Here is a 19276-nt window from a genome sequence, read left to right as displayed (position 1 = left end):
GAGAGTGCTACGCTCCAGGTGGGAGTTGCTTATTGTACCATTGCCTTTTGGGCAGCCTGTGAGAGTAAGATCCATTAAGATGCAGACTGCAACATGCCATAATAGTAATGAAATGGCTAACAGTTACTCTTGGCTGCCACCAACCGTGCACTAGCAGAGAGGCAACATCCACCCCTGTGTGTGCACCACTTGATGGCATCTTGTCATTTTTGTTTGAGTTACGCAGTGGGGGCATGATCGATTTTGTCAAGTTGGGTCGACGCAACGTGGGAGCGGGGTGTTTGAAAGGGGATTTGTTCTTGTTGAGCCACAGCAAAGAAGAGAACATGAGATATATTACAGTTACTTTAATCTGGTGGATGGTATGGGCACAGCAGGACTGACTTTGAAATGTAATTGCTTATCTTAAACGGCACTCTATTGACATAGCATTACTCCAAGAAACTCACCTGCCAGTGGATAGCACAATGTTATCACAGGAAATGTTGCAGGGCTCTGTCCATGCTTCGGGGTTCACTTTCCACACCGGAGGGGTGCTTACGAGGATAAACCCGAAAACCGGATTTGAAAAAGACCCGGAAGTGACTGACTCAGAGGGTAGGTATACTATCTCCAGGTGTGGGGGGAAAAGCCTTGACTTGCGGGTTATCAACGTGTATGGTCACAATCATGACAACCCTCACTTCTACATCTCTCTTTTCACATCCCTCGAGTCTGCGCTCCTGCTGTTAGTGGGGGGTGACTTTAACTGCATATTGTATCCAATGCTAGATCGCTCTGGGGGTCCTGCACCTCGCACTTCGGCCTCAGCAAAACTTATCACAGACACAACAATACGATTAGCTATGGTGGACGTCTGGAAGGCAAGATTTCTGGGGCAAAGGGGATACACACACTACTCCGCTCCACATGGTCTCCACACGAGAATAGATTATTGGTTATTGTCACACGAAATATATTCGGAAGTCAGAGACTGTAGGGTCCACCCATGTACCCTGTCCAACCAATATCCTATACTTTTGGTGCTGTTCAGCCCACAGAGACCGCCTGCTCCGTTTACCTGGAGGTTTCCCCATATTCGCTGCTTGAAATATCATTCAAAGCTGAGATGGCTTAGGCGATTGAGGACTTTTTTGCAAACAACATAGGATCCACTGTATGGGAACACTTTTAAGGTGTATATTAGAGGTTTTGCAATATCTAAGCACTCTGGGATGCTTTGGGCAATTCAGAGCAGGTTAGAACAGCTGGAGAGACGCCTGATTGAACTGGAGACAGCATTGCGTCGTGATGGAGCGGCGGAGGGAGACGACGAATTACAAAAAATTCTTGCGGAGTATTAGGAAGCCGCTGATAGTGAGGTCCAACATATGGGAAAATACACTGTTGCCAGAAGTTATGGGGGATGGAGAGCGACTGGGAGCCATACTCGCAGCACTATTGAGGAATAGAAGAGAGGCATCTACGATCACAGCATTACGGTCGAAGGAGGTGAGATGTTGGTAGATCCTGAAGGTATAGCCAACCAATTTAAGGAATACACAAATCCCTTTATTGCTCTCGTCCCCACACAGAGGAGAGAGCAATTTGGGACTACTTAGAGCACATAAAATTACCCAATGAGACCACTAGAGGCCTGGGAAATACGCAAGGCATTACGCCATATGTGATCTGGTAGTGCCTCGGGACAAGATGACTTGACAGTAGCCTTCTATAAGAATTTTGCAGATCTCTTTACTCCACACTTAGTGACTCTTTTTAAAGAACATTATGAATTCGGGGCACTGCTCCCAAGAATGAGAGAAGTCATGATAGTCACTATACTGAAGCCTGGCAAGCCCCCAGAGGAGTGTTCCTCTTATTCTCCATTATGGTTGCTGAATGTGGATACTAAACTATACACCAAAATACTTGCCAACCGTCTTGCTCCCCTGGTCCCGAGCCTTGCCAGCACAGAACAGGCAGGGTTTGTCCCGGGTTGTAAACTCACATACAATCTGTGCACCTTTTTCGGTTATTAACCCAGAAGTAAAGGCCACTGCTGTATTTTTAGATGCAGAAAAAGCGTTCAATTTGGTGGAATAGCCATTTTTACACGCAGTGCTGGAAAGAATGGGGGTGGGTGGGGTATTCTTGAACTTAGTCACAGTATTGTACAACTCTCCCACTGCTAGAGTATGCATTGGAGATATGGTAACTGCCCCTGTAAAAATCTCTAGGGGTACTAGACAGGGATGCCCGCTGTCTCCTCTTTTGTATGCCATAGTAGCAGAACCCCTGGCATGTGCTCTCAGTGAATTTCATAGGTACCGTGGGGTCCGGTTTCCGGAATGTAACTTAATAGTGTCACCATACGCTGATGACATGCTACTATATATTAGGAACCCAGACACTAACCTGTCCCCAGTACTCAGGGAAGTGGTTCAATTTGGTGAACTCTAAGGCCTAAGAGTTAACTGGACCAAGTCCATAATCTTACCACTGATGCCATCCACCACCCCTTTCGAACTAGATTTCCGCTATCCGGGCATACAAATTCACACTGACCTGGAGACAGTTTTTAATGAAAACTATGGAAGAGCAGTCACTAAACTAGAAGACGATTTTGAAAGATGGATTTGTTTGCCTATCTCGCTCTTAGGGCGTATATATCGCTAATGAAAATGGTGGTTTTACCATACGGACTAAACTGGCATTGGCGGGTAAGCAACTGAGAGTGCAATGGAAGGTCTTCACCCTGCCTTACTATCTAAGAGGGTTGTGAGCCCCAGACATGGACTTGTACTACAGAGTAGCGCAATGTTCGTATGCATTTCATTGGCTACACCTGACACTAGACCCGCCGCACTTACATATTGAACGGGTGGCAGTCACCCCATCTGACCTCCCCATTAGACTGTTCCTGCCCCGAGATAGGCGTACGGAGATCCTGGATTCTATAAACTCTACGGTGCATGCCTTGCAAAACTTGATTAAAAGACAAGACTGTAGCATACTATGCTCCCCACTGGTTCCGTTGGAATGGTGTGCTTGGCTCCCTATGAGCAGAGATTGTGCAGCGTTTAAGGCACTGCGAGCATTGAATGTAACTGTAGTGGTTGACCTCTTTCTGGATGGGAAAGCATGCACGTGGGATGAGGTTGTAACTGAGGACACTGTGGTTACCCCGTTAGTGCAGTTTCGGTTTCATAGAGCGAGGCACGCTCTGTGTGAGATCTTAGGAGGAGATGTGGTGGCGCCCCCAGAGGTGAACCCACTTACGCTAATACTGAAAGCAGCATAAACTGTCAAACTAATGTCTGGTATTTATGGTGGCACACAGGCCTATCGCAAGAACTACTGCACAAATGTTGACTAGAGTGGCAAAAGGTCCTAGGAATGAATATAAATGACGATACCTGGCGATATAGCTGTGAGGCGACCTGTCGGGTGTCCTTAAGTGGCCGCCACTGAATAACCCATTTTAAATATTTACTAAGAATCTACTACACCCTGGAGAGACTATATCGTTATAAGCTACGTGAGACTGCTGAGTGTGAAAGGTGCAAGATGAGCCCGGCAGACTTTATGCATGTAGCCTGGCTATGCCCCACAATTTCCAAGTTCCGGGAAAAGGTATTCCAGACACTGAGCAATATCACTGAGGTCTAAATGCTCCCTGATCCGTTAATTGCAATGCTGGGCTATACCAAGAAACTAAACAAGGGAATTAGACGTTTGACTGAAATGGGAATGTTATTGGCAAAGCGCAGATTGGCGATGCGTTGGTCGCGTGGCCCTCCACCCACCATACACGAGTGGTCAAGTGATATGTTGTACTGCAACACATATACGGAACTGTACAGTGAGTTGCTTCCCCCCGAAGTTGCCCTAACAACTTCTGGGGACTATATAAAACATATCTTGCTGGGAAGGCTCAACCACCCACAGATTCACAACCTGATGTGGAGGGTGAACCGGGTGAATGCTAATGCTACTAGCCAACAGGGCTCCGCTGTATGTAACCAACCTGTGTAGCTAATTTTACAACCGTAATGTACAATGGGTAAGGTGGAACTAAGTCTGCTATGTCCACCGAGTGACTTCTCTGTGGCTCTTGGTGTTGATTTTATTTTATTTCGTTTGGCCATCCTTAATAATCTTAAGGCGAGCTGGCTCCTGCAAAATTACTTGGGGGCACACTGCCTTAAGATAAAATCTAATAAAAAAACATTCTATAATACATTAAAAGATTAAACTATTTAAAAATCTTCAAACTTAGATTTCCCACTCCAGTGAGTGCAATAGTAGGGAAAGTGTTGGATAGCGGAGGGGTAACCATTACTATTCCCACTCCAGTGAGAGCAACAGTAGGGAAAGTGTTGGAATGGTGGCGGGATAAACTTTACTATTCCCACTTCAATAATTGTCAAAGTAGGGAAAGTGCTGGATAGTGAAGGGGTAAAAATTAGTATTCCCACTCCAGTGAGTGCAACAGTAGGGATAGTGTTGGATTTCAGAGGAGTAACAATTTATATTCTTACTCACTCAGTTCAAAATTAAAAACAAACTACATTTTAATAATAAAAATATTTGAAAAACAAAATCAATTAAAAAATATATAACATGTTAAAAAATCAAATATATTTAATATTAAAACATTTTAAGAAAAAGATTATACTGTTCAATACATATAACATATACCTATAAATAATATATTTAACAAATTAAAAAACAATTTCCAAACAAATATATTTAATTAAACATAATTTAGAAATAAAACCATTAATTATTACATACATTTACTTTTTTTATTTCCTACCCTATAACACCACACAATTCACAACATACATCTAAATTAAAAAACGAAATACTAAAATCATACAAATGTTTTAACTTAACACACTTTACCCCTAGAATCCCTACAGCCCGGATTTAAAAATAAAACTATAAAAAAATTAATTACACCATTAAAACTTATTTTCAATTAAAAAACTAATAGTATTTAACAACTAATTATAAAGAAAGTAAAATGAATTTACTTCCCACACTGTACCCCTATAACAATAAAACCCACACACAAAAAATATAAACAAATATCCTAATTTAGGAGTCGATTCAGATCCTGGATTTTTTTTTCCCGTACTACTCGTATCCGTATTTTTTTACGTACAAATCGTACAAGTCCTGTACAAACGGCGAAGTACGATTCATACGTGGAAAATACATACGAATGGCCTCGGGAAAAGTGTACGAGACGTCCTCGGACAGGTTTACTTACAACTCGTAAAACTGAAGTCCAAGCGCGCAAGTACGATCCGTACCGCCCGTCCGAAAACACAAGCGCATGGAAAAGGCCCCGTACGGAGCGAACTTTGTACGACCCCTACCCCGAGTACACTTGTGCCGGGGTACGAGTCGTATGGCCCACCCCCACATGTACGGACCGTACCCCTCACCCCCCGTATGTACGGACCATACCCCCCACCCCCGTATGTATGGACCGTACCCCCCACCCCCGTATGTACGGACCGTACCCCCGGCATACCCCGCACCCACGTATGTCTGCACCGTACCCCAGGCATACCCCCCACCCGCGTATGTCCACACCGTACCCCAGGCGTACCCCCCACCCACGTATGTCCACACCGTACCCCAGGCGTACCCCCCACCCGCGTATGTCTGCACCGTACCCCAAGCGTACCCAATCCTCACGTATGTACGGACCGTACATACGCGAGTATTGGGGTACGCCTGGGGTACGGACTGTACATACGCGAGGATTGGGGTACGCCTGGGGTACGGTGCGGACATACGCGGGTGGGGGGTACGCCTGGGGTATGGTCCGTAAATACGGGGGTGGGGGGTACAGTGCGGACATACGCGGGTGGGGGGTACGCCTGGGGTATGGTACGTACATACGGAGGGTGGGGGGTACGGTGCGGACGTACGCGGGTGGGGGGTACGCCTGGGGTATGGTCCATACATACGGGGGGTGGGGGGTACGGGCCGTACATACGGGGGGTGGGGGGTACGGGCCGTACATATGCAATGTTGGGGTACGCACCGTACATGATGACACGTACGATGTGGGTGATGGCATGTACGTCGCGTAGCGGGCCCCCTTTTCCTCGTGCATCGCAGTGTACTTAGCTTTTCTGGCACTTTTTGGCTCCCGTAAAAATATAGCCGTGCGGAGTGCTGTAGGTACGAATCTTACTTGCTGGTCCGTAAAATGCTGCCTGACGTACGCGCTGTCCAGGATCGGAATTGTATGTATTTTTTAGCCGTATGGTGTTTTTTACGATTCGTACGGAAATGGTATTTCTGTACGAATCGTACTTGCTGGTTTGTACGGTGGAATTCTCGGGTACGAGTCGTACGGAGAAAACGCTCCGTGCGACCATTTGTACCTGGCTTTTACAGGATCGGAATCGGCACCTAAATATAAATGATTTATTTACTATTAATGATCATCTCTTTTGTAATTAATTAAACATTACTTCCCACCCTTTAACACTATGAATCCCACAACCCACACCAGAAATGAATAACTCAATTTCCATAATTAATTTTCAATCAATTAATTAATATAAATTAACAACTAATTATTAATCAAAAATAAATTACTTCACAGACTTTACCCCATACACCCCACAATCCTCACCTAACAAAATCACACAATTACCATAATTAATTATTATTAATTACCAATTATTTAATTAGAAATACATTACTTTCCACAATTAACGCTATAAAATCTAAAGTAAATAAATAAAAAATAATCATTTATTTGTTCAGAATCAAATTGCTTCCCACCCTGTTTCCGTATAAACCCACAACTCGCTACATAACTAAATAATGCAAAATGTAATTAAAATAAAATTCATACCTACAAAAAACTTTTAAAAAATACATAAAAAACATAAATATTTATACAAAAAACATACATTTAAAATACGAACTAAGATACATAACACTAATTAGAAAAATCGATATTTTAAACATCTATATTTTTGTAAACAATATTAATGACTTCTTTAATTTTAAAAACAATATTTCTTTCCTTATATTCAATATTCTTGACCACAATATTCTTGCTGTCAATATTTCTGAATCATGATATTTCCAACTCAATATTTATGTAAGTCGACATTCCCAAGTCGATATTCTGTGTGAGGTACAGGGTAGTGCTGTACAGTGGACTACGGCAAAGTGGAGTGCCGTAGAGTAGAGTGGTAAAAGTGGAATATCGTACAGTGTAGTGTCATGGAGTGATGTTGTGTGCAGAGGAATAGTGTAGAGTGTTTAGGAGCACATAGTGGAGTGGCGTTGACTGGAGTTTTGTACAATGTAGTGGTGTACAGTGTAATAGCAAACTGTGGAGTGGTGTAGAGTGGAGTGGCATAGAGTGGCATAGAGTGGAGTGGGGTAGACTGAAGTGGCGCACAGTGGACTAGCATAGAGTGGAGTGGTGTATTGTGGAGTGATGTAGAGTGTAATAGCATCTAGTGGAGTGGCGTAGAGTTGAGTGGCATAGTGTGGAGAGTGGAGTGTGATGCTTGAAACAGACTTACTGTGAAAGTGGGTGAATGTATTTAGATTTAATGTGGCAGAAATATAGATTATGAGGTGTAAATGGTAGTTTTTAGTAGTAGGTGTAAATAGTGTAATACTTGTAGGTGTTAAAATGTTTAGTTATGAAATGTGGGGGGTGGCCTAGTATGGATATAACTAGGACTGCAATATGCACTGCTATAAAGTTATTTCAAACATTTAATTCTTTTCACATCAATTCACAGTGATCATATACATTTTTTAGATATGAATTTCTATGGTTACACGATATACATGATCATTCAATATATGTACACTTGTACAAAATTGTTAAACAAAAATAGCAAATCAAATTACAATACAAGCACCCAATGCATTTCGGGACATTCGTGGTCCCTTCATCAGGGGTAAACTGTAGAAAGAAAAGGAGAGAGTATCAAAATCTTGCACGTTGCGTAATCAATAGATAGTGGTTTGAACTTAAAGTGAGGTATACGATACCTTTTTTAGTATTTGGTTGGGAATTCGCGAGTTCGCGTTTTCATTTTCTAAAAAGATAGTATGAAAGTAGAGGTTGAGGAGAACTGATCTCTCTAATTATTGATTCGATTCAAAGCGCATTGAAAAACCCAAATTGATACCTGGTCTGTTGTATGTGGTTCTGTGTGTTACATGATACGGCAAAGTATAGGGTCTGCGAAAATAACAACTGAGTTTTAGCCATACTGTATGGAAAGTAACGATAGTAAACGCTGTGAATAAAGCGGAGCTCACCTTGATTAAAATAGTGCAAATGGCGATGAAGCAGTTTTGTTTAAGAAGAACCAAGACCAGAATAAATGTGGACCGTTGCCCGTAAAGTGTATGAAATGAAAAGATAAAACCGTACGCTTTAGCTGAAGGTAAAGATTTAAACCCGTATCAAAAAGTAGAGGTAAATGGGGAGATTTGCTTACCGAGTCAGAGGAGAAGAGTAACGATGTACGCTTCCACGAGCACTCTCAGCCGCGGTTTGCTGGCTGGTCAGTTTCGAGGGAGTTTAACGTCGTGCCGTAGGCGTGAACACTGAAAAAAGACTCGGGGCCTGTCGACAGTGAAATACGAGATCCTACTAAATGTTGTAAAGTGGATAATTTGCGATGGTGAACTTTAATGAAATATTTAGAACGTGTGAATATTCCGAGTTTGTTGCCTAGAATTTAAAAAGGTTTAGAGCATCGCGAACTGATCTAGTGTAAATAGAATCCTCTAAATAAAGTTATATATAAAAAAAAGAAAAATCCTCATGGAGAGAAAGTAAACGAAGTGAGATTGGTGAATGTTATTCTCTGCTATGTTATGACCTGTTGTTGGAGGGTTTATGCGCATAATTTCGATATCTTTGAACGAAACACATGATTGATTTTCATGTTAACATAATTTCGACATCTTTGAACGAAACACATAATTAATTTTCATGTGAACATATAAATACAGAACATTCTGAAACAAATTGAATCTAATCCTATGGTGTCATATCCATGGACATTCGATCTGATAATACATGTGTGTGGAATATCAGGTATGGGATGAATGTGGGTTGAATGCGTTTTTGGATGGGGGTGATTTCAAAATGAGTTAGGATCCCGAGGTGGGGTATGAGTATCAGATAGTGGTGTTTATCTAGAGAAAGCAAGCCATCTCAAATTTATCATTGAGTCCGTGTGGAGTAAGGGTTTTAAGTTTCTTGATCCAAAATGCTTCTCTTTGTAGTAGATACTTTGAGTTGTCACGATCTGTGTGCTTTGGTACTTCTTCGATGATTTGGAATTTCAGTTGGGCGATTTGGTGTCGTGATTCCTCCCAATGTGTCGCTATGCTTGAATTCGTGTTTTTAGTGCGTATTTTGCTTTTGTGTTCTGTTAATCGAGTTTTCATTTTTCTCTCAGTTTTGCCGACATATAGCAATCCGCATGGACATTTGATGGTGTAGATTACGTTTTCAGAATTGCATGTTGTGCTGCTGTGTATCTTAATCTTTTGGCCCGTAGATGGATGCAGTAAGATATCTCCTGTAATCACGTTGTTGCAATGAGTGCAGTTCCAGCATTTTTGGGTGCCTTTACTTAGTTCAAGAGTCCGTGTCGGTTTCTGTCTTTTAGTTAGCATTTCTTTTAGATTTTGAGCTCTTGTATAAGCAAACAATGGTTTGTCTTTGAACAGTTCTTTGAAATCGGTTTCAAGTTGAAGTAAGCTCCAATGTTTGTGTATGATTTGTTTGATCTTCCTGGATGCCGTGGAATATTTAGAAACAAAGACTGTTCGTGTGCTGGTCCCTTTTGGAGCTTTCTTCAATAGCTCATCACGTGATCGAGTTTTGACTTTGTTTAATTGCTCTTTGAGTAGATTCTCAGGATACCCTCTGTCTGTATAATTCTTTATCTGCTGTTGCCATGTAGATTCGCATGCCGTATCGGTAGAAGAAATTCTTTTGGTTCTCAGGAATTGGGAAACTGGTAAATTCCGGATCAATGAAGGAGGATGAAAGCTACTAAAGAGTAGAGCATTATTTCTGTCTGTTGGTTTTTTGTACACACTCGTGTGTATTTCACCCTGTTGAATGTCTATCCAGACGTCTAGAAATGAGATTGATTTGCGGCTTATGGTGTGGGTGAATTGTACTCGAGGATCTATCAAGTTGAGTGTCCGTATGTTGTTGATAAGTGCTGGTTCTGACTGATTCCAAATGAGGAAGATGTCATCTATGAAGCGTTTAAAGAATATCAGGCCTTCTTTCCATGTGAGATCCTTAAGAATGTAATCGTGTTCGAACTTGGCCATGTACGTGTTAGCGTATACAGGTGCTCCCGGAAAGCCCATGGATGTGCCGTTTAATTGTATGTAGAACTGATCGTCCCAACAAAAATAGCTGTTTTGCAGACAAAACTCTAGTAATTGTAGGATGAAATATTTGGGTATTTGTGTGTTTTCCTGTTGCAGTAAAGCCCATTCGACTGCTTCAATTCCGTTCGCATGTGGTATCGAAGTGTATAATGCTACCACGTCTATGGTGCATAAAATCCAATTTTCTGTGTTTAGGTCTTTAATCATTTGTATGTTTCTCAAGAAATCCGTGGTGTCTTCAATGTATGTGTCCCAATTTTGAACAAATGACTGCAGAAAAGTGTCAATATACCGGCCAGGTCTTTCAAATATGGAGTCGCATCCAGAGACGATAGGTCTGAAGGGAGGGTCCATCAGATTTTTGTGAATCTTTGGTAGTAAGTAAATTTTGGGTCTCCGTGGGAAGTCCGTCATGAGGTATTTTTTAGTAGGTGAATCAATCCAATTGAGCTCTTCTGCTTTCTCTAACATTAGATTGAGATTTTTAGAAATTTCCTTTGTGGGATCTTTGTCCAGTTTTCCATAAATTGCTTCATTCATGATGTGTTCAAGGACTTTCCTTTGATAATGTTCGGAGTTCATGATTACTAATCCTCCTCCTTTGTCCGCTTTCGATATCACGATTGTTGGATTTCTGGCTAGTCTAGTTAATACGCTTTTTTCAGCCCTACTCAGATTTTTTGTTTTGTTAGAATATTGGATCTTTTTCAGATCTTGTTGTACCAATAATTCAAATGTGTCCAGAGTTTTGTGGGACGCTGGAGCAACAAAGGTGCTCTTAGGTTTGAAGGTTGGAAATGTTAGCTCTGTGCTAGAATCGTCAGTTGAATCTTGAGGGCAGATGTTAGTAAAAAAATTCCGCAGTCTCAGTATTCTCATGAATTTGTAAAGTGCTACTTCTGTCTCCAGTTCTGTGCTGTTGTAAGTGCTCACAAAGGACATGCCTTTGTTGAGTACATTTTCTTCAAATGGTGTCAGTTTGAGAGAAGAGATATTTATTATGAGGTTTTCGTTTGACTTCTCAGTCCCTTTTTGCTTTTTTCTCTGTCCTTTTCCTCTCCTTGTTTGTCGATGCCACTGGTTGTTTTGGGTTGACTCTTGTCTGGTGGTCTCCCATGTTCTGTGCTGGGGTCCAAAAAAGAAGAGGAACCAGAAGTGCTAGGTATTGCGGTTGATAAACTTTCTTCTGGTAATTTTTTAGTAGCCTTCGAGCTGGTGGTGGTTTTAAGGGATGCTCTCTGAGTGTCAATGTCTGAATCGGACACTACGCTTTCCTCTGAGGATACTTGGGTAGTTTTTTTGGTAGTAAACCTACGTTGTGCGTATACTTCGGCCCAAGTGTAAGCTTCATTCAGCTTATAATCAATTGTATCTCTTTTAAATTTTCTCAGTTTTGTTTCTTGTAGCTCTTTGCCGTATTTGTCTAATTTTAAATTGAGATTTTCTAAAAATTGTCCCCAAGGTTCAACTTCCATTCTTGTGGATAAATCAGTTTTTAACGTATTTATTTCTTCTTCTAAGTCGTGGATTGTTTTTGACAGTTCCTCAATTATCAGCAAGATCAGATCCAGTGAACATTTATTTAAAATGGAGAACCATTTTTCCATGAATTGTGAGTTGTTTTGTAGCCTAAACAGCATAGGACGTATTGATAATCTTAAGCCACGTGGGATCCGTTTAACTCGATGATATTGTATCAATGTAGAAGCATGTAAGCGTTGATTTAGTTCTCTTCTGGTAAGATATTCCAACTGGCGTAATTGCTGTGTGACTGATCCGCTCTGTGCGTCAAATGATTTTGTCTCCTTTATTAGGTTGTAGATTTCGTTTGCATCTTCTGTTGTATAGACTTTGGTTGTGGCTTTGTTTTCAGTTATGTTGGCAATGGATTCAAAAGACATTTTGTCGTGGTGCTGTTCACCAAAAAGCGCAAAAATGTGAAAACGTAGAAATGGGTGGTGAGCGCACTCGTTTTGAAATTATAGAGCTAATTTTTTAGCGGTAAGCGTGCAAAATTGCCATATGCTTGCGTGGCACGTGGAATGAATGAGGGGGGTGGCCTAGTATGGATATAACTAGGACTGCAATATGCACTGCTATAAAGTTATTTCAAACATTTAATTCTTTTCACATCAATTCACAGTGATCATATACATTTTTTAGATATGAATTTCTATGGTTACACGATATACATGATCATTCAATATATGTACACTTGTACAAAATTGTTAAACAAAAATAGCAAATCAAATTACAATACAAGCACCCAATGCATTTCGGGACATTCGTGGTCCCTTCATCAGGGGTAAACTGTAGAAAGAAAAGGAGAGAGTATCAAAATCTTGCACGTTGCGCAATCAATAGATAGTGGTTTGAACTTAAAGTGAGGTATACGATACCTTTTTTAGTATTTGGTTGGGAATTCGCGAGTTCGCGTTTTCATTTTCTAAAAAGATAGTATGAAAGTAGAGGTTGAGGAGAACTGATCTCTCTAATTATTGATTCGATTCAAAGCGCATTGAAAAACCCAAATTCATACCTGGTCTGTTGTATGTGGTTCTGTGTGTTACATGATACGGCAAAGTATAGGGTCTGCGAAGATAACAAACTCTCAAACTGACACCATTTGAAGAAAATGTACTCAACAAAGGCATGTCCTTTGTGAGCACTTACAACAGCACAGAACTGGAGACAGAAGTAGCACTTTACAAATTCATGAGAATACTGAGACTGCGGAATTTTTTTACTAACATCTGCCCTCAAGATTCAACTGACGATTCTAGCACAGAGCTAACATTTCCAACCTTCAAACCTAAGAGCACCTTTGTTGCTCCAGCGTCCCACAAAACTCTGGACACATTTGAATTATTGGTACAACAAGATCTGAAAAAGATCCAATATTCTAACAAAACAAAAAATCTGAGTAGGGCTGAAAAAAGCGTATTAACTAGACTAGCCAGAAATCCAACAAACGTGATATCGAAAGCGGACAAAGGAGGAGGATTAGTAATCATGAACTCCGAACATTATCAAAGGAAAGTCCTTGAACACATCATGAATGAAGCAATTTATGGAAAACTGGACAAAGATCCCACAAAGGAAATTTCTAAAAATCTCAATCTAATGTTAGAGAAAGCAGAAGAGCTCAATTGGATTGATTCACCTACTAAAAAATACCTCATGACGGACTTCCCACGGAGACCCAAAATTTACTTACTACCAAAGATTCACAAAAATCTGATGGACCCTCCCTTCAGACCTATCGTCTCTGGATGCGACTCCATATTTGAAAGACCTGGCCGGTATATTGACACTTTTCTGCAGTCATTTGTTCAAAATTGGGACACATACATTGAAGACACCACGGATTTCTTGAGAAACATACAAATGATTAAAGACCTAAACACAGAAAATTGGATTTTATTCACCATAGACGTGGTAGCATTATACACTTCGATACCACATGCGAACGGAATTGAAGCAGTCGAATGGGCTTTACTGCAACAGGAAAACACACAAATACCCAAATATTTCATCCTACAATTACTAGAGTTTTGTCTGCAAAACAGCTATTTTTGTTGGGACGATCAGTTCTACATACAATTAAACGGCACATCCATGGGCTTTCCGGGAGCACCTGTATACGCTAACACGTACATGGCCAAGTTCGAACACGATTACATTCTTAAGGATCTCACATGGAAAGAAGGCCTGATATTCTTTAAACGCTTCATAGATGACATCTTCCTCATTTGGAATCAGTCAGAACCAGCACTTATCAACAACATACGGACACTCAACTTGATAGATCCTCGAGTACAATTCACCCACACCATAAGCCGCAAATCAATCTCATTTCTAGACGTCTGGATAGACATTCAACAGGGTGAAATACACACGAGTGTGTACAAAAAACCAACAGACAGAAATAATGCTCTACTCTTTAGTAGCTTTCATCCTCCTTCATTGATCCGGAATTTACCAGTTTCCCAATTCCTGAGAACCAAAAGAATTTCTTCTACCGATACGGCATGCGAATCTACATGGCAACAGCAGATAAAGAATTATACAGACAGAGGGTATCCTGAGAATCTACTCAAAGAGCAATTAAACAAAGTCAAAACTCGATCACGTGATGAGCTATTGAAGAAAGCTCCAAAAGGGACCAGCACACGAACAGTCTTTGTTTCTAAATATTCCACGGCATCCAGGAAGAGCAAACAAATCATACACAAACATTGGAGCTTACTTCAACTTGAAACCGATTTCAAAGAACTGTTCAAAGACAAACCATTGTTTGCTTATACAAGAGCTCAAAATCTAAAAGAAATGCTAACTAAAAGACAGAAACCGACACGGACTCTTGAACTAAGTAAAGGCACCCAAAAATGCTGGAACTGCACTCATTGCAACAACGTGATTACAGGAGATATCTTACTGCATCCATCTACGGGCCAAAAGATTAAGATACACAGCAGCACAACATGCAATTCTGAAAACGTAATCTACACCATCAAATGTCCATGCGGATTGCTATATGTCGGCAAAACTGAGAGAAAAATGAAAACTCGATTAACAGAACACAAAAGCAAAATACGCACTAAAAACACGACTTCAAGCATAGCGACACATTGGGAGGAATCACAACACCAAATCGCCCAACTGAAATTCCAAATCATCGAAGAAGTACCAAAGCACACAGATCGTGACAACTCAAAGTATCTACTACAAAGAGAAGCATTTTGGATCAAGAAACTTAAAACCCTTACTCCACACGGACTCAATGATAAATTTGAGATGGCTTGCTTTCTCTAGATAAACACCACTATCTGAAACTCATACCCCACCTCGGGATCCTAACTCATTTTGAAATCACCCCCATCCAAAAACGCATTCAACCCACATTCATCCCATACCTGATATTCCACACACATGTATTATCAGATCGAATGTCCATGGATATGACACCATAGGATTAGATTCAATTTGTTTCAGAATGTTCTGTATTTATATGTTCACATGAAAATTAATTATGTGTTTCGTTCAAAGATATCGAAATTATGCGCATAAACCCTCCAACAACAGGTCATAACATAGCAGAGAATAACATTCACCAATCTCACTTCGTTTATTTTCTCTACATGAGGATTTTTTTTTTTTCTTTATATATAACTTTATTTAGAGGATTCTATTTACACTAGATCAGTTCGCGATGCTCTACACCTTTTTAAATTCTAGGCAACAAACTCGGAATATTCACACGTTCTAAATATTTCATTAAAGTTCACCATCGCAAATTATCCACTTTACAACATTTAGTAGGATCTCGTATTTCACTGTCGACGGGCCCCGAGTCTTTTTTCAGTGTTCACGCCTACGGCGCGACGTTAAACTCCCTCGAAACAGACCAGCCAGCAAACCGCGGCTGAGAGTGCTCGTGGAAGCGTACATCGTTACTCTTCTCCTCTGACTCGGTAAGAAAATCTCCCCATTTACCTCTACTTTTTGATACGGGTTTAAATCTTTACCTTCAGCTGAAGCGTACGGTTTTATCTTTTCATTTCAGACACTTTACGGGCAACGGTCCACATTTATTCTGGTCTTGGTTCTTCTTAAACAAAACTGCTTCATCGCCATTTGCACTATTTTAATCAAGGTGAGCTCCGCTTTATTCACAGCGTTTACTATCGTTACTTTCCATACAGTATGGCTAAAACTCAGTTGTTATTTTCGCAGACCTTATACTTTGCCGTATCATGTAACACACAGAACCACATACAACAGACCAGGTATGAATTTGGGTTTTTCAATGCGCTTTGAATCGAATCAATAATTAGAGAGATCAGTTCTCCTCAACCTCTAATTTCATACTATCTTTTTAGAAAATGAAAACGCGAACTCGCGAATTCCCAACCAAATACTAAAAAAGGTATCGTATACCTCACTTTAAGTTCAAACCACTATCTATTGATTACGCAACGTGCAAGATTTTGATACTCTCTCCTTTTCTATCTACAGTTTACCCCTGATGAAGGGACCACGAATGTCCCGAAATGCATTGGGTGCTTGTATTGTAATTTGATTTGCTATTTTTGTTTAACAATTTTGTACAAGTGTACATATATTGAATGATCATGTATATTGTGTAACCATAGAAATTCATATCTAAAAAATGTATATGATCACTGTGAATTGATGTGAAAAGAATTAAATGTTTGAAATAACTTTATAGCAGTGCATATTGCAGTCCTAGTTATATCCATACTAGGCCACCCCCCTCATTCATTCCACGTGCCACGCAAGCATATGGCAATTTTGCACGCTTACCGCTAAAAAATTAGCTCTATAATTTCAAAACGAGTGCGCTCACCACCCATTTCTACGTAGTTATGAAATGTGCCATGGTATACCGTGGTAATTTCACGGTATACTGCGCATCATACAGATGAGAAGGCAGTATCTGATTACCTAATGCCTGCATTTGCAAAACATAAAAGGCAGCCATGTAGTTTTCAGCACACTTTTGCTGCATTGTGGGTTAGGCCCTTAAATAGGTCAATAATAGGTTTTATTGTTGCTCCCTAATTATTGCCACTTTAAAAAATAATATATATATATAGGTAGAGAAATGTATTTATACTTTTCTATATATTTTTACAGCACTTTTTGGACTTTTAGAGAGTGGTTGATGATAGCTCTGACTGGCATGTCACCTAACCAGGTCTTTGAAACTCTTGTGCATGTATATGCAAAGATTTATGAAATCCATCATGCATAAGATCACAAACCCAAATGTGTGTGCAGTTAAACATGTATGATTTTCCACACAAATCATCATACTTGTTCAAATTCAAATACCCATGTATGCACGTAAAGACCCATTAACATGTCCATTGGACTCTGTTCTATGTTCTCACAGTCAGCACTCCCTTCAGTCAAACATGCATGCCAGTGCATACAAACGCTCATGTGTGCAAGGTTGAACTGTGTTTTAAGTTCGAAGCAACATTCCTCTAGATTCATTGATACTGTTATGTAAGAGCACACTGGTGCATACTGAGGTACACACTTTAAGAAGTCCTGCATTATCAGTTATAGATGAATTGAAATGAGGTGGATATTACATGTGAGGACTTTTTTAATGCAGGGCAAAGGATGCCAACATGGAGTCCAGAGATAAAATGGAAGCCATGGGTGACAGCACGGTGATCTACAGTGGCATTAACAAGACCCCAAAGGTATGTGCTTTGAGTAAGGTACAGTCCCTATGACGACTTTAAGCTAATGAATACAGAGATGATGTTTTGGGCCTATTCCGTGAACGTTCTGATCTAATCATTATTTTATTCTGGTGTTCTTTTGTTGTGTAAACGTACATTGTATTGACAATGAGGTCTGTCATAACTGTCCGACGTCTGAACAACAACAATCCGGTGTCTGAACTACACTCAACAAAATTTCTATCTAAAAAAATATCTAAATAAACAGAGGTTGTTATAAATGAAGTTGGCATGGAAATGTAACCTAACTCCCCAGCGGAAACGAGAGGATCATTTCATAAAGTGGTGTTAAGGTAAAAATTCCAATCTGCCCTTCAGTAAAGTGGCTGGGCAGTCAAATTATGTTTTTAGAAAAGTGATTTTATATGGAGTTAAGATCAGGACATTGGTACATGTATTGTCGTAACTACCAGAATTGTTACGCCGCTGGGCGAGCTGAAGATCCCTTATGTTTTTAGTACTTTGAGTGTTTGGTGGACCTGAGTTCTGCTGAAATATCTGTCCAGCTCTTTATGAGAGGCAGACCACAGGGTGGTGGTGCTAGACTAAAATAACACTGCACAGTTTGCCATGCCTAATCTAAAAATGTTTACTTGAAGAGCCTAAGTAGCATCCCTAGCAGCCACCATGGTTACACTGGTGCTGTGCATTGTGACTTGACTTTCTGGCCTCTTTTAGTGATCTCATTTGTCTGACCAGACCCTTTCAACTTTCAAAATCTCTTAGTTCGATCTCTTTTTAAAACAGATCATAAAAACATCAATTCATCAAATAAGCCATCACACAGTATTATAAGAAAATATCCATAAACAACCACAGTTAAAAACATTTAAAATCATTTCAGAATCATTAAATGTAGGCTCTACCAGTAATAAGTATTATTTAAAATCATTTATGGGAGCGACCGTGCACTTTGAACAATTCCGATAACTAAGACCCCCTACATTTAAATACAGTAAATTTATCCCAGTTATTGCAGCGATTTAAATCAGGGGATCCCAGTTCTTCCTCCTTCTCATGCATGCCGACCAAAAACATGCTACGCAGAAGCAAACAAAGGGGTCATAAAGTGCCTTTAGAAAATACAATGCCTCCCTACATTGAGTAAAATTGTGATGCCTTAAAATCGGGAGAATAAAAGCTTTCCTTTCAGTGTGATAAAAACTTGCAGAAGAACACTATGTGGAAGTCCGATTAGGGTGAAGGATGGTCACAGGGGCAGGGGGGCAGATCTGAGTGTTTAAACTCCCTCACTGGGTGGGCTAGCATAAGAGGGATATAATTCAGGCAGAGACGCAATAGAATTAATCTATGGTGAACAAAGCTAATACACAAGAGATATGAAAATCCGTTGCCCAATCTTGAGGGGATAAGATCATATACAACTACCGCCCTTTGTTTGTGATTTTTTTTCCTCTGAAGAAAGTTAGCTCTTTGAAGATACGACTCAATTATCTGCCTCTTCGAGACCTTCCTACACAGTGAGGGGTCCCTGAATAAAGGTCCCTGCCCAATTGCGATCAATTCAGCCTCTACATAGATGAGCCAACCAATCCTGCCGTAGTGGTCCGGCTTCA

The 19276-nt window shown here is 40.4% G+C and overlaps 1 protein-coding gene across 7 annotated transcripts in view; it reads left to right on the top strand.

The window, feature by feature from the left end:
* LOC146809005 (sialic acid-binding Ig-like lectin 13) overlaps window positions 1-19276 on the top strand; it is a 550981-nt gene that overhangs the window by 528088 nt on the left and 3617 nt on the right. For all 7 annotated transcript variants that reach the window (XM_085615789.1, XM_085615786.1, XM_085615790.1 and 4 more), the window contains one exon: window positions 17567-17657. In XM_085615789.1, the coding sequence (XP_085471915.1) occupies window positions 17567-17657 (91 nt within the window). The remainder of the gene's footprint in view (window positions 1-17566; window positions 17658-19276) is intronic.

Source organism: Triturus cristatus, chromosome 7 (assembly GCF_964204655.1).
Source record: "Triturus cristatus chromosome 7, aTriCri1.1, whole genome shotgun sequence".
Taxonomy (NCBI): Eukaryota; Metazoa; Chordata; class Amphibia; order Caudata; family Salamandridae; genus Triturus; species Triturus cristatus.
This window is presented reverse-complemented; position numbering and strand designations above follow the sequence as displayed.